Here is a 17,160-nt window from a genome sequence, read left to right as displayed (position 1 = left end):
CATTAACTGTTCAATTTACAACGTTTTTCAAAAATGAATAATTCCTATCATCCAGCAACTCGCAGATTTGGCATTTATAAGAGCCATCTCAAGGTATCGATATTCATAATATCACGAAGTCATACTTGTTTTAATTGAAGTTTCATAATATACACATCTTTATGGTAATGTTATGTAAGAATGTATTAATGTGCCTTTTAGTCAAACACGTTTCGTTTCACGTGGAATGACACACAAAACACCACGTAACAGTATGAAATTGTACCCTTTTCAAGTCACGTGGAATAACACGCAAGCTTTTGTTGTCGAATAATATGTGATCTGCTATCACGAAATAAGAATTAAGTCGCAAGTTGGTAGTTTTGAGACATCCTGGCTACTGTGTTAGATGTCCTTTGTTTGCCGCGCACCTGTACAAACCAGCAGTATATCCGTGAATAGCCCATTGTGTCCCCAATCACAAAGGACATGTACTAGTTGACGTACTATTGGCATAAATATGTGCGTGTGAAACAAGGAACACCAAAGCAGCAGACAGGACGTCTCGAAACTACCAACTTACGACTTTACGCTCATTTCGTATAGCAGGTCACAAATACGTTTAGGTGCCTACGTGGCAGCTATTGACTTTCTAGTCATATAATATGTATTGCTCTTAGCATGCAATAATGTAGGATGCTCAAGTGTCAGAAAGTCAAGAATCATTGGCAGTTTGCGTAAGAAGTGCACAGTGAAAGGTGGCATCTTCGAACATCGACACAGGATTTATGTTATCGTTTAAAAGGGACCTATGGAAGTCCTTAGCCGGCTACTGTGGCTCTGATTATCTCCGTAAAACCAGCTAGTTTGTCACTTGCACTTCACGATTCTTGTTGAATAGTGTCGCTGAAAAAAAAAAAACCTTTGCCTGTTTCTTTATAAGAGGCACAACACATTGCTTTGTTGATTTGTTGAAAACTTGCCTATCATGGATGGTTACGAAGAAATGGAAGAACTTGGGAAAGGAGCATTCGGCAGGGTTGTAAAAGCCAAACATACCGCGTCAAATAAAGTATATGCCTTGAAGTTTTTATCCTTTGATTCCGCTGAAGCTGAGCTTAAACCTATGACTGGTCTACCTTCTCATCCCAACCTTGTAGCTTACGTTGACTCTTTTAGAACTAAAGCTACGGGTTGGACTTCACTATTTCGTAAATATGGATTATCGTGTATCGTGATGGAATACTGCAACTGTGGTAATCTTAATGATTACGTAATCAAGGAACCTCCTTCAGCCCCTTTGCGACTACGTTTCTCTCGTCAAATTGCCTCAGCCGTTCAGTTTTACACCAACATGGGGTAGTGCACCGTGATCTTAAACCCGATAACATCATGATAACATTACACGATTCTCAAGTCAACTTAAAAGTAGGAGACTTCGGTGTTGCTAAAGTCGTGACTGACTCAGAATACGCCGGGGAATTAAGAAGTTACTACATGGGTACAGCGCAGGGAACGCAGCTATTTATGGCTCCTGATGTTTTTGATGGTTGTTACACAGAAAAGGCTGATGTATTTTCTATGGGACTTGTTTATGCAGCAATGTGGTCAGGACAGTCTTTGCAGTGGAAACAAAAACGGTTTCTAGGTGTTATAATGGTTATCAACGGAGAATACCTACCGATTGGGAAAGCAATGCAAGAGAATAAGCTGGACAAGTATACCGTGGCAAATGGATCTAATAAAGTACCTAAAAATATCAAGAAACTTATAGAACGAATGACGGCCAAGTATCACCATGAGCGACCAAGTGCAGCTCAAGTCGCGAGGGTTCTTGAGAGTAAACAGTGCATTATTTTGTAACGTGCTGTTCTAGTATTCAAAAGGATATTATGGTGTTCCTGGTGATGCATATAAAAACACTTGTTACTTATAAGTTCACACTGACATACTCTCGAGCTTTACTCGGTGTTCAGAACTGATATTACGTTTGATCTCAAGTGCAATAATGTTTCACCTCGTACAAATCAAATTAAGACATTTACACTAAATTAACCGGAAATGTTTTACAAATTAAGTACCTTCCGCTTTCTCAACAGACCTTGCTACTACATGAAAAGAGACTTTGTTACTGTCTGCGATAACTCAAAGTTCTCTCTACTAAGACTGCACTTTTAATGGCATTTCTTATTCGTGTGAGCTGTAAAGGTTTTGATTAAAAACGTTAATAACAGCATATTCGGTTTATTTTTTTATTGCTGAGGTATAAATTGGCCAGGCAACAAAACTAAAGTCTGCTGCATTAAGGGATCTAAAATGAGCGTTTATTGCGTTTCGACAGTATTTTTTGTGGGACATGAGAGCACCTCAGACCTATCGAATTGCATTCTGAATACGAAGCATGTCTTTCTGATATCAAATAATTTTCATTTTTTGAAAATCACAATATAATACAAATTTTATGACAAATTATAAAAATTTGATATTTTTCAAATTTTTGATATATAACAGTCCTCGAAGTAAATTATATAAATCTAATGACACATTCTTAAAGTGTATGTAGCAGGGAGGAAAAGCCGACGGTCAATTGAAAATTTTGACCTTTCATATTGAAGATATGAATTTTTTCCCCAAAAGACCTAATTTTTTGGGTGTTTTGGGGAAAAAATCCATATCTTCAATACGAAAGGTCAAAATTTTCAATTGATCGTCGGCTTTTCATCCCACCTACATACACTTTAAGTATAAATCATCAGATTTATAAAGTTTACTTCAAGTACTGTTAAATATCAAAAATATCAATGTTTAATGATTTGCCATAAAATGTGTATTAAATTGCGAATTTCAAAAAATCTAAATTATTTGATATCAGAATGACATTCTTCGTATTCAGAATGCAATTCGATATGTCTGATGTGCTCTAATGTCCCACAATAAATACTGTCCAAACGTTCATACCCCAGTACCATAATTCCAATACCGAATCCTCAAACTGATATTTTGATTAATATACTGCTCCAAAACGGAAGTTGCATAAATTTTACCTTCTCTTATTATGTTGGACTGGTCAGATAATTCAATTACATTTGAAATAGTTTACAGCTGCATATATGCATGATAAGCAAGAATATTCTATAAAATGTACATCACTATGGAATAATGACGTGGTTTATGACACAGAGTCGTGGCGCCACATCAACGCGATACGCGTACTCGCTATTTGAACCAATCGGAGGCGCATAGCAACAACTGGACTGATCGATTTTAAGCCCTAGGTAGTTCCGTGTAAAGTGTAGGATTTAATTTGATTAATACTTAAGATATTTCTATTTAAATGGAAGTGTTTAAGAATGAGAATAAAGGTATTGTTTTTAGCCGCTGTCATGCATCTATCGTCTCATATAACACGGGCGACATCATTATTTTTGGCGTAAAACAATACCTTAATTCTCTAAATATAATTCTATACAGTAGGTTATATGTAACCTTGACAGTACTGCTGTTACTTAAAAGAGAAAACAATTACATTAGTACGCAACTTCACACACATACGGTAATTTTCCTCGCCTATAAATTAACAATGCAAGTAAATATACAAATCTAAACAAATAAAATGAATATCAGAGGATATACTAAAAGTGCTCTTAATTGAATAAAAATAGTATCAAATTATTCGTCTCAACAAATTAATACAAAAAAGGTATAGTTTGTTATACCTCATCATTTTTAAAAATTCTGTTTTTAACATGATAATGTACTTTAGTAAACTAACCTGCCGGCCCTGCAAAAAAAGAAAGACATTAGGTGCTGTAGTTTTGTCAAAATCTTAGATTTTGAATAAACCATCTGAACAAGACGGTTTATTATTTTATTTTATGATCATTAAAAAAATACACACAATATAAATGCAATATAATACCAAGTAAATTGTTTACACATGTTAAAGCGCCAGCACTTGAACCCATGCTATCAATACAAGAAGCAATAAATTATTATACATCACTCTCAACAATCTTATTCTTTCTAACATAGTTGCAAATACTGTATTTTACCAAATTATATACCTTGTGTGTCAAACCTTGTGTATTCTTATATGCAAAGTTATGAATTCTCCTGGTACATTCTCTGTTGTCACAAACAGGATTGTGCAACGTCACTTACGTTATTTGTGACAACATTATTTTGACAACAATAATGCAATAATTTTATGTTATGTTCATTTAAAAAAAATACACAAACAATATAACTTCAATATAATACAATGTGTTTTGTACATGTTAAAGTGTCAGCACTTGAACCCAAGCTAACAACACAACTGCAACTATTTTATATACATTAAAAATACACACAATATAAATTCAATATAATACAATGTGTTTTGATTGTACATGTAAAAGCGCCAGCACTTGAACCCATGCTATCAATACAAAATGCTACATTGTGGAACTTCGAAGAGGAGTGGTGGCCAGCACATCACTCTCAACAATGTCATTCTTTCTACCATATTTGTAAATGAAGGGCTTTGTTACAAAACCCCTTACATACACTTGAGCAATTTTGAGAAAACATCAAAAGATCATCAACAAAATACTGATATAAGGTTTGCAACAAAAGTTTTTGGCGGGATGCTCGGGTAGGATGAGCAACCTGTCAAAAACTGCTAATTTGTTGAAATCCCCCTTATATCCGTGATTTCTTTGATGTGTTCTCAAAATTACTCAAATGGATGTAAGTGTTTTGCAACAAAGCGCTTCAAATACTGTATTAATTAAGAAAATATACCTTGTGTGTCATATTCTGATCAGGGGGGGGGGCACTTCAATATGAAATTGATATAGGTGTATGGCTGGCACTTTCGCACTAAGGGGCATTTGGTGAGAGCAAAATGTAAAAAATATGGGGTCATTGGGTGAGAGCATGATTTTTGGCATTCGGTGAGGGCAAAATTGAAAAAATATGGGGTCATTGGGTGAGAACATGACCTTTTTTAAAATGGAATCTTTAGCTGAGAGCCAAAAAAGCGCCACAGAAACCTCGAAAATCAAATTTCTAGTTCTAAATGGCTTCAAATGTCTTTGTTTTTTTCCAAATAAGTAACAAAGTCAGTGATAAATGAAAGTTGCTGTTCAAATTGAACTTGTAAGGGTCTTTGGGTGACAGATCAAATGGAAAAATAGGGGGTCTTTGGGTGACAGAGCATGTGTTCGTAAAAAAATATGGGGTCTTTAGGTGACAGCGATGCTGAAAAAGGGGTCTTAACAGCCCTACATACGCGTCACCTCCAAAGTTGGAGTGCCCCCCCTCCCGGGATTCTGATATTATTCTAAAGTTATGCATTCTCCGGATACATTCCATGTTATAACAGTCAGCGACGTCACTAATACGTTGTATGTGACAACACATTTCACCGACATCTTCAATAATTACACCTTTAGAACAATTTTTTAAGTCAAGTCTAGATTGTTTTTTCTTCGTTTTTTCAAACCATCACAAAAATATATATATTAGGTCGACCTTTTCGGGCTGTTGATGAAGGGGCGGTAAAATTCACCTTTCTCCAGCCCCGGGTAGGAGCGACCTGAGTACTGTGACGCCACTTGTAAATAGGGTTGTTGCTTCATTCAATAGTCCCGAATATGCAAATGAGATAACCCTAGCCCTCAACCCTGACGTTTAACCGTAACCCTAACCTCATTTGCATATTGGGGAATATTGAATGAAGCATCTACCACCAGTAATATGCCGCCTCTTTCTTCATCGGCCGATAAGACACAGTGAGAGAGTAGGCAACAATGACAATGAGATTACCCGAGTAGCAGCTGGGAACTCATGTAGTGTACTGGTGTTAGTTCTCGACCGGTAATCGAGTGACCGGGGTTCAATCCCCGCTGAGTCCTGTTTCTTCTTGCTATATCAGTTTGTCCGAACTTCATCATGTATTTTTCATAATTTCTTAGGCTTGCATAATTTATTTCTGATCCTCGCTATAATACTATCTGTGCCTCACATAGTCTTACTCCCTGCTAGAGGGTGAATCATATTTTATAGGTCGCCTCTTTCTTCAAATTTAATACTTGATACAATCACAACAATTCAAAGTCATGATTTCCTTCTTCATCGGAATCTTCTCCGTCTTCCCCGATGTCCCTCCTTAGAATTCGCAAAGGTGCATAGAGTTGCAACTGCTGAAAGAGTTGCTTCAGCGTTTCCACGGAGTCGAATTGTTCGCCATTAGAACTACTCATTCTCTGCTCTAAAAATTGTTCCAAAACCACCTTCGCCGAAGCAAAGCTATTTCCGCAAAAACCTTTGAGAACATCAACCAACAAATTTGATTCACCAATGTGCTGTAAGATTTGGCGCCAATCACACCCTACGTCTGTCTCGTTACCAAGTGACGTCACAATCTCGTAGAACGCGTCAACCGAGAGTCTGCCAATATCGACGTTAACGTCGCCAAACATCTTTTGTGATAGTGTGCTATACATCTAAAAAATCAAAAATGTAAAGACAGAAAAAAAGAGTAAGGGATGGAGAGACAACACAATCATGGCAATGCTAACCATATTATTATTGTTGTTTATTTATATCGAGGGTTCAGAACCAGAAAGTCTTTACTCACTCATTTGCCATTTTGAGATTTTGGTACCAAAATAATCACTAGTACCCATATATTTTTCCAATCATAAAACTTCAAAACCAATCAAACGTCATATTGCAGATAAAGCACTTCTGCTTTAATAGCCGCATCTCAATATAGCTAATTGCAGAAAGCCTCAACTCTGAGTTGGGGCTTTCTGGTTTGAACTATATAAATTTGGTTAAACACCGAGATAAGTGTTTCTGGCCTGCACAAATTCCAAAGAAAGTTTAACCCGTTGAAGTTAGCGGGTACTTCACACTATTCCATGTCAAAGTGTTTGTTTAGTGTAGATACAGAACTATAATAGACAATTGAATGGTCATTATCTTCTATTGTAAAGAGATTATAATAACACATTCCATCCACCATTGACAACCGTGAAAGTTAAAAGCCGTAACCCAGAGATTGCAGATATCAGTTAGCGCCAGAAAGACGTAAAGCAGTAAGTAAAGTTATACTAAAGAATATCTTAAATTCCACTATTCTTATATCATAATTGACATTTGTTATAATGAATAGGATAAAACATCCGGTTATAGTTGAGTTAAGGGGGTACTACACCCCTGGCCAATTCTGTGCATATTTTTGCATTTTTCTCAAAAATTATAGCGCATTGGTGACAAGTAAGACATGTATATTATAGGGGCAAGGACTACAACTACTGTACTGAAAATTCAACAAATCACGGCAAGTAGTTATTGATTTATTGATCAAATATTGGTTTCCCTCATTTCTGACTGTAACTCCACAACTGTTGTCTGTGCTAAAATAAAATTTCCAGTGCAGTAGTCGTAGTCCTTGCCCCTATAATATACATCTCTTACTTGTCACCAATGTGCTATAATTTTTGAGAAAAATGCAAAAATAGGCAGAAAATTAAGCAGGGGTGTAGTACCCCCTTAACTTGAGTTAAATCAGACACTTACATTGTGAGTTGTACATAGGTTAAGTACGTTAAAATATTTTTCTCTAAATAGCCTGAAGGAACTAAAACGTGATGCAGCATAAGCGTCTGCAAGAGGTCACGTGAAAGCGCTTACCTTTTGTTCTCATACAACCCACGGGTGTTATTGAGTCTTCGCCAGTACACAAAGCACGCTTTACCGTCGATGTACAGTTATTGTTCCCAACATACATAAAAACTTCTTTAATTACTTTTAATTCACTGAATGTCATGTCATGTAAGCTACTTACTCTTTTGACGCAGCTACGATTGGGTGAAGCATTATTCTCATTGATAACAATCTTGGATTCTGGTTTAAGGATGGCTAGTACTTTGTTTTGCTGCCCGACTTTTACTCTGCAATAGACGTCTTCAGTGGTAGGATGACCAGATCTTTGACAAACCAAGTCAATTTGGGTAAATTTACGGCTGCTATGCCAGGCATTAGGACAGCTTACTGCTATTGACTGTGGACATGACATGCAGCAGAAAACAGTAAAGTTAAAATACAAAGTTGATTTCCATTTATAAGATAAAATAATGCCACACTGACAACAACTGTCGTTTGATATTATTTAAATAGCACATTGACTGTCGGGTGATATCTAGTACAGGCTAATAAATTGGTATTCACTGATCGCACGGTCATCTCAAAACGAGGTTCTACCCGCAAAGTGCGCGCTGTGTACGAGTACATCTGTCATACGCATCCTTTGAGTACGTGTTGCAAAAGCATTCTTGCGCGTTGCTAGAAAAGCGAAATAAACGAAAATGAACATTCTGCACATGCGTATGCCAGGAGAACCTCGCTTTGGTAGCATGACGGCGGATCTGTGCAAAGGGCTAATAGTATTTACATTTGGTGTAGAATCAACATAACATGGTACAATTCTATTGTCTATCTATTTTCTTAATAATATTTTACTTTTTCATGTGATTGTGTTACACATGATTAGAATTCTCATATAATGAAGTATGATAACAGCAACGTGAACTTTATCATTTGCAAATAACTCACTTCGACATTATCTTCTCTGATGGCCCATCCGCTCGTAATGTTCGTAATAGAAATATCAATTTCTCTTGACTTTCGAACCGCTATTTTTTCAGATGGCAGGAGACGTTGGCGGCCAAGTTCTTCTTCTTCTTTGCGTACTTTCTGTATTTGTAGCATTGGTAATAAAATTAGGATTTTCCGTAAACATAGTAAACAATGTATTGGAGTAAACACATTTTAGAGCATTACAGATGATTATGAACCTGAATTAAATTATTGACTTGATGAGGCATTAAAATGGCACTTCGTTGGGGTAAAAGGTAAACTACTCATAATTATTTCGACATTGCAACTGGACTATTTACATTATTTCATGGTTCATATTATCAAAAACAGAACCCCATGATCCATTCTTAATGTTAATGTGATCATGTTAATGATATAAATTATGTTTAACATGTATAGATCAAGGGGAGTGTTGATAAACAACATGACAGATCTTGCGTTGTATTGTTATTTCTTTGTTTTGTGTTGTTTGTTGGAGTGTTGGGGTTTGTTCGTTTGTTTGGGTGTGTGTTTGTCTATTTATGACGATCTTTATTTCTTTATTTCTTTTTCTTTCGATTGTTCTTTCTTTCTTTCTTTCTTTCTTTCGTTCTTTCGTTCTTTCTTATGAAACGCTTACCTTAAATGCTTCCTTTGTGTCGTCACACAACCAGATATAAAAAGAGCAAGCACCCGGATGTTGATCTTTTGTAGCATCTTTTCCGAAGCAGGTAACCTTTAACACCTTATGTGATCGACCAAATCCAAACAGAGCAAACCATGAGAAATGCTTAACCCTGAATACTGCAAATTTGGTGAGCATGGTGACATCGTGATCATCCATGGCCGTCCATTCTTCGTAAGAATTTGAAGTGTTCTGACAATAAGATGCCTCAATTCGATCCAATTCCGATGGGTTAGATATGAAACTGGGCATGTACAAATCAACCTGCAAAGAAGGTGACCAAGACGGGAATGAATACTAATACTAGACAATCGTGACAATTGAAACCTAAACTCGTTTTCTCTCACTCGCACATTATCCTTTCTCTCCCTCTCTTTCCCACTCTCGCCCCCACCTTTCCTGAGAAATACTATTGAGTAAAGTGCAGCAATAATCCATTTTGCAAAGAACAAGTAATCGGACTGCATCATTTTTGCAAGAATCAACAACGAGAAATCGCCTTATCCTCAAAAATTACTGTATCGTAGAGTGGCTTTGCATTGGTAAATTTTAGAATTTACACATTTTAGATATTGTTCATCCATAAAGCCCTTTTTACAAATCATATATGTGGAAACATGATCTTAACTCAAAATCGAGATCTAAAACGCGTTGCTTTATTTTTTCAACGACGTTGAGTTTAGCTTACGGATACAAAAGTCTTTGTCACACTTTTCATAACTTGCCTTTTTGTGAAAGTGAAGTCCTGGTGGACCACACGTTACGATTGGCGATATCAAGATCCCGTCCCGTTGATCTAGACCTTCAATTTCTTCTTCGTCTTCATTAATGGACATATACACAAATGTCTCTTTGTCTAATGCTCCTGAGTGTATAAAGAGGCCAATGTTTGTGCCTTCGATTGAAAGTAATCCCCCTCTAGAGTCGAAGTATGCACCAGCAAAATGCATCCCGTCGGTATTACTGTGATAAATACGTTTCAATCTTTCGTCTGAGCTCAAATGATCAAGAACATCTCTAGCCGAGTTGATGGGATTGTAACCATTTGTACCTGAAAATGTTTCAAAATTTAACAACAAAAAATATGCAGATTATTCCCATCAAAAATTAAATCTCTATTCACCATAGAAGTGATGGTGTGACGGGATTAACTACCATACGATATAGCAATAGGTCAGAACAATTTTTAAACATATCGCCCTGCACTACAAGTAGGTTGCACTCATCACATGTGTATGTCTGCAATCATATACTGCGCCAATAAAGTATCCTTACATTTGGAAAATTGTTTTTTTAATAGATGCACTATCTAATCCTGCACATTATGACACCACATTGAATCCAATATGACTTCCAGAAGCAAAGTTACAAGCATTTGATTAGACGAAGGTCCAGTTTTAAAAGTGACAAGCTGGCCTATTCAAAACTCCACAGACTAGAAATCTGGTTTGAGAGTGGTGAATGGCTGATTTATGCGTTTGGCTTTCATTTAAAACAAAAGGAACAAAAGAAAACTGAAACAAAAGAACTGACAAATAAAATAAAAGTTATGAAAAGTACAGAGAAGTAAAAACTGAAATAAAAACTGCTTTAAATAATGCTTCATTGAAGAAACTGTGTTGTCTCTTTGTTGCGGCTTGTTGGAATCTTTTGCGCCTTGTATAGGCCAGTTTGTCACTTTTAAAACTGGACCTTCGTCTATTCAATTGCTTGTAACTTTACTTGAGGTCACATTGGATTCAATGTGGTGTCATAATGTGCAGGATTAGATAGGGCAACTATTAAAAAAACAAAAACAAATTTACCTCAATATTGTTTAGTTTTGAAATTGTGATTATTTTTCCAACTGTAAGGATACTTTATTGGCGCAGTATAGATTGAATACATTACATTACACAAATACAAGGAACAATGACTCACGAAAGTAATCCAATTTGTACCATATTCCATTAATGAAAGCAGCGGCAAGCAGACTGGCCGTTACAGGTGATACGTTGTATGGATCCAAGCATGTATGGAGCAGAGAGAGGAAGAAAAAGAAGCAAAACTCTGGATGTATTGCGCGTTTCCAGATGAAACTAAATATTGTTCTACCGTCTTTCTCAAATCGGAGAAAATTATGAAGATCTAACAGCGCTCGGATGAACAAAATGCTTCTTATCGCTTGCAGGATGATCAGAATAAATGTTTTTGGATTGATGACCAGCCCCAAAGTGGTGAAATAAATCACTTCGGCAATGTATACCCCATTGAGACAGATAGAAATGAATCCCGCAAGGATGAAATATCCTGACAGTAATGTTTTTCTAGAAAGCATTCGTCGAGAATTTCTATGAAGTTCTGGGAATTTGATAATTGAGACACCTAAGATGAAATGAAGAATGTCAATGCCTCGCGTCATTGTGGAAAACTTATGTGCTACGACTCGACGCTTGCAGTAGTTCTCAAAGTGTGTCAATATAAACACGACAATGGGAATGAAATATAGCAAAGTTAAGAATCGTGCACATCTTATGAATGTGTTTAGTTTACTGTCAGATCTTTTTATACGTGTTTTAATGCTTGCACTTCTGATCACAAAGCAGATGGATGATGCCATATTGATGACAACGAACAAAATAAGATACCATGTGGGTTCTAAGTTGACTATGCTTTTCAGCCAAGGTGTGTTTGGATCAACTTTAAATTCAGTAAGGGTTTGGTTTGTTGTCATTTTAGACCAGCAGGAATAAGAGCTGCTCATTTGTAATGTGATATGAGTGCCAAGATATACCTCGGCGGATGCCTTGGATCGCCGGGAATGCCTTTCCAAACATATACTTGCATGGTGCTCATCTTTTGAGGCGTGTTCCTCAATTCCTGAAGTGGCAGAGAGAAAGAAATTTGCCAGCATGAGCAAACGATCTGACTCAGATGCATTCCGGAAGCAATCGACTTGATCTTCGGTGATAATTATTTTGAATGGATTAAGTTTGGCAACTCCGGGTTCTAAAGTTCCGAGAGAGAGCATACTATAATCAAACGGGAAAGTAAGTAGCCTAAGTCCCTTATTACTCCTTGCTAAGACCCATGTAAATGGATCAATGACATCAGTATTCTCCAGATACGAACTGAGATAATCATCACTGGCTTTGTTTTCCGTATGAAACTCCCATTTTAAGTACACAAGGTCACTGGACTTATCAAAGATCTCTTTGATATTTGAGTTAAAGATTGGTGATACTCGAAACTTGCAATGGGTTAATGAAGATGCATCATTAGCGTGTTGAGTAGATGCCGACGATCCGGAAGAAGACCTGTGACCTGGAGAAAGGTCACATCTGCCACTGACAGTGAAGAATGCGAGAATAATCAGCCAAAGTACGGTCTTTGAAGACATTTTGCTATCGATCAACAATCTATATATATAGATAAAAAAATGCAAACGGGTTATTGAAATACTGTATATTTGCAAAGTTCCATATAAATATCTGCAAACAATCTACATGAGAAAATGTAAAATGCAAATGGTGTATTTGAAAATGTTAACTTTTTAAAGTATAAAATAACAACATTCACATTGTTCAAGATATGGATGATTTCCTTATTATTACATCTGGAATTTATATTATTCGTTAAAAAGTTTTGATTGGCGTAACATAATCATATAACTTTTTGTAGGTTAAATCATTTTCGAATGATTTTAAGCTTCCTGTGTGTATTAAGCATTAATGCTTTAAAAAGCATTAATGCTTAATGCACGCAGGATATCGTAAGATGGATACAATACATATATTTAACTTTAAGGGTAGACGAGGCCGGTATTGTTGTTTGAAGCAGCCAAAAACCCCATTTTCATTATCAAAATCAATATATTAATTGAAAAATAACACTTTGATGTTTTGCAAAAGTTCATTCTACAAATCATGTACTTTGAATACTTGCTTGATTTATTGTTGTTAATGAGTTTTGCAAAAGTGTTGTTGTTTCAGCCCTCATTACAACATAACTCAAGAACAACAGGACCTACAAAAGTACATCTGTGATATTTAAATTCTTCTACACACTCGCTATGAAATGATTAATGCAATTTTTGCCAAAGCTCACTACCATTCGCAAGATGCCGTGAACTACCAAATCGCAACAGTTTAAAATAGTTGCTAAACTTAAACGGTCACAAACTTACAATTTCATCTAAAATCTGTTTCAGATTGCTATGAAGGATAGTTCGGAAATTATAATGCGAAAAAGTGATAGGGAAAGAAAAACAAACAAACAAAAACAAAACTACCAGCTATTTGCATCATTTTATGATTTACACGACTTCCTCCTAAACGGATCAAATCTTCAATTTTCCAGCCGTCCATCGACTGACAATTTTCTCTCGACCTCGACACGCCACTTTTGTTTACTAACTATCAAGCTACAAAAACAATAATAACACCATCATTTCCTCTACATGTACTCATGTACTGTATCACCTGACTCACGTATCTTAAAATAGAAACACAGATTTCCCTGGAATCGAGATCCGTTGTTTAAAGGGACCGTTCATTATTTATGCCTGGGCGGAGCAGGCCTGTAGCCGGGGGGTGAAGGTGCGGGGTACGACCCCCCCCAAAAAAAAATGCTAAAGGCCCAAAAAGTACACTTTTTTGACCCAAAAAGTCCCATTTGCGAGCGTTGCAATCCAAAAAGTAGAGGTTTTTTATGCCTTTTTGGTCCAAATCTGCCGCACCCAGTCCAAAAAGGTCCACATTTTGAAAAAGGTCCACTTTTTCAAAATCAGACCCCCCTGGCTACAGGCCTGAGCGTGGGTCATCACATTGCTTTCCTTTCGCCTATGATTAGACATTGATTTGGGAGTTTATACTTTTTTACTTTGTAAGGAACCGTTCAATATTTACGCCAGGGGAGTGGGGTTTTCAAAGGAAATTTTATTTTTAGGAGGGTCTTGAGGGGTAATCTGAATTTTTTACTTGAACCATGAGGGGGATCCGAAAATGTTTAAACGGACAGGATGAGAAAATGCGAAATTTTGCTTTGTCAGACTCTCATTCCCCTGGCGTATATATGGAACTGTCCCTAATGAACTTTAAAATTACACGTATTAATAGAATATTTGTATCAAATGTGCATTGTCTGATTGTCACAACACAGGTCAACTGTAAAAGACTCAACTGTCGAATGTCACGGATCAATTGAGTCCAATAAACAAGCAATATTATTATGTTCAATTTAGTTTTGCTTTTTTTTAAATCCTTCCGATATTTTTCAAATGAGAAATAAAATTATCTATTTATATATTAGGCTACATTTTATATCATAAAATCAACTTCTGCCTAATGAAACACAGCTCAATCCAAATTTATTATTCATTTAGTATTAACTGGCAATACAAGTTCAATTTCACTATTTGACCAAATTTGTGATTTAAAAGGCAAAGGACATGCATTTGTAGCGTGTTTTTCACATGCTGTGACAGTCAAGTCCAAAGACTTGTGCAAAACCTATTTCAAGCAATGTATTCTAATTTTTAGAAAAAGCATTTTCTAATGTTTTCGTAACCAATTATCAAAAAGAACATTAGATATTAAAATTTGTAGCTAACTCTTAGCCTATTATACTCAAGATTTCGAATACTTAGACATGTGCCATGTCTTGGAATTGTGTGAGTGAAATATTGCAAGAACACGTGCAAAAATGCATATTTTTGGCCTATTTTTCATCAGATTGCAAAAATATTAAAATTTGATGTTTTGATGTGTCTTTATAGTTTTGCGCTCATTCAAAATGCATGAAAACAAATATTATTATAACAACATTATTATTATAATAGATGATGTTGCTGATGTTGTTTAATCGTCAGATTTTAATATGATAAAAGTGCCAGTGCACCAGGAGCTAATGTAAATCTATTAAGGGTATACGATGTATTGTTGGTCGAAGCAGCAGAAAAAAAGTAGTTCACAGCATCTTGCAAATGGTAGTGAGCTTTAGCAAAAATTCCATTGCTCAATTCATAGCGAGCGTGTAGAAGAATTCAAAGATCACTTTTGTAGGTGTGGTTATTGAGTTATGTTGTAAAGAGGGCTGAAACAACAACAACATTAAATTAAGTAAGTTTTCAAAGTATATGATTTGTAGAATGAACTTTTGCAAAACACCAAAGTGTTATATAATTGATTCAGATAATAAAAATCGACTTTTTGGCTGCTTCGACCAACAATACCTCGTATACCCTTAAATTAACATTATCTGTATTTCACGATACTTACCAAGCTCCAGACGTAAACAGACTGCTCGTCAGGGAATAACGTCATTTGAATACTGCCAAATTGGTAAAACTTGCTATCTTACTACCTCTTACTGTGCACGTGGGTTTGTAGAACTAAAATTGGTAGCGGCAATATACATGCAGAATAAATGGAGCTAATTTGTGAAAACAAAGTATCATGCAAGAACACTAGCATTTCCCATGATCATCGTAATGATCAATATTTAGACATACGTATCAATGTCTGACAGCGGTGGTATAAAGCTGTGTAATGTTTTCACGATTTGTATCCTGTATAAGAGAGCCGATTTCCAATGACCCATGAAGATCAAGGAACAATAGGTTAACAATAGGCCCTAAATGCATTCAAATTTCTTTTCACCACAGATATATTTACGTCACAAATTAAGATACGTTACCATGACAATGGATCTCGTACGATTCTGGGGAAATTTCCTTTTCTATTTTAAGATATGTGAGTGTACAGTCAGCTGATACAGTACATGTAGTAGTAAGTGAATGGTGTTGTTATTGTTTTGGGAGCTTGACAGGTAGTAGTAAACAACAGTGTCGTGTGCAAAGGGGGGGGGTCGAGGATTTGTTAATCGGTGGATTGAAGATTTGATCATTTGAGAAAACGTCGTGTAAAGCATATTGTATAAATTATGAATGATTGCGTGTGTATGTATTTTTACTTTAGTTTTATTTATTTATTTATTTATTTATTTATTTATTTATTTATTTATTTATTTATTTATTTATTTATTTATTTATTTATTTTTATTTTATTTTTTATTTATTTATTTATTTTTTATTTATTTATTTATTTTTTATTTATTTATTTATTTTTTATTTTTTTATTTTTTTTTTTTTTTTTTATTTTTTTTTGGGGTATTTATTTTTTTTTTTTATTTTTTTTTTTTTTATTAAATAAAAATATCTTTAAGATACCAACAATAGATTGCATTTTTTATTACCTAGAGTTTTTTGACCCGAGAAATTCAATGGACAGCATTTTGAATTTAGAAATAAACATTAAAATACTATTCCCTGATTGGTCGAAATTGACTTTCATAAAATGTCCATTTTAAACATATGTTTATGTAAATTATTGAAACATGTTGTTTCAAACAAATAGGTTAATAGGTTTATGGACTCACAGAATGCAACATTTCCTCAAAAAGGCGTTGGTTTAAAAAAATAGTTACCCGGTACTTATTATGCAAATGAGCTAGTTCATGCTCTATTTAACTCGTGCACTGATATGTGATAAAAAAAAAATCGATTCCTCAAACAATCAATAATATTATTAAAGTAACAAATTAAATGTTAAATTCATAGATTGAATATTGAATTCTCAGATTTAATATTTAATTCGTGAATTTTATATATTTCATTCGCGAATTTAATAATTAATTCGCAGATTTAATATTTAATTATGGAATTTTAAGAAGTAGAAGTATCACAGACAGCTATACAGTGCTCGATACCAATAAATGGTAGAGCTATTTTAAAAATATAGACACAGATATTAATACATTTCACAACACAGTGTTTCACGCCAAAGCGATCTTCAGGTGAATAAATTAAAAATGAAAAACACGATAATCAA

At 35.3% G+C, this 17,160-nt stretch overlaps 3 protein-coding genes across 3 annotated transcripts; 2 read left to right on the top strand and 1 right to left on the bottom strand.

Annotated features, from left to right (window-relative positions):
* The first annotated feature begins 967 nt into the window (after window positions 1-967).
* On the top strand, window positions 968-1,342 carry LOC140163863 (putative mitogen-activated protein kinase kinase 4). Its single transcript, XM_072187177.1, has one exon. It carries the CDS (start codon window positions 968-970, stop codon window positions 1,340-1,342), a length of 375 nt encoding a protein of 124 aa, XP_072043278.1.
* A 29-nt stretch (window positions 1,343-1,371) lies between these two features.
* On the top strand, window positions 1,372-1,842 carry LOC140163862 (serine/threonine-protein kinase pdik1l-B-like). The gene has a single exon (XM_072187176.1). It carries the CDS (start codon window positions 1,372-1,374, stop codon window positions 1,840-1,842), a length of 471 nt encoding a protein of 156 aa, XP_072043277.1.
* Window positions 1,843-3,756: 1,914 nt separating this feature from the next.
* On the bottom strand, window positions 3,757-15,852 carry LOC140165153 (uncharacterized). The gene is made up of 7 exons (XM_072188594.1): window positions 15,550-15,852; window positions 11,213-12,690; window positions 10,018-10,343; window positions 9,248-9,556; window positions 8,584-8,724; window positions 7,817-8,032; window positions 3,757-6,467 (listed from the first exon to the last, which is right to left on the bottom strand). The coding sequence occupies exons 2-7, from the start codon at window positions 12,669-12,671 to the stop codon at window positions 6,063-6,065; spliced, it is 2,856 nt and encodes a 951-aa protein (XP_072044695.1). The 5' UTR covers window positions 12,672-12,690; window positions 15,550-15,852; the 3' UTR covers window positions 3,757-6,062.
* Between the last annotated feature and the right edge of the window lie 1,308 nt (window positions 15,853-17,160).

Source organism: Amphiura filiformis, chromosome 11 (genome assembly GCF_039555335.1).
Source record: "Amphiura filiformis chromosome 11, Afil_fr2py, whole genome shotgun sequence".
NCBI classification, from domain to species: Eukaryota; Metazoa; Echinodermata; class Ophiuroidea; order Amphilepidida; family Amphiuridae; genus Amphiura; species Amphiura filiformis.
Note: the sequence above shows the minus strand (reverse complement) of the source record. Positions and strands in the feature narration are given on the sequence as shown.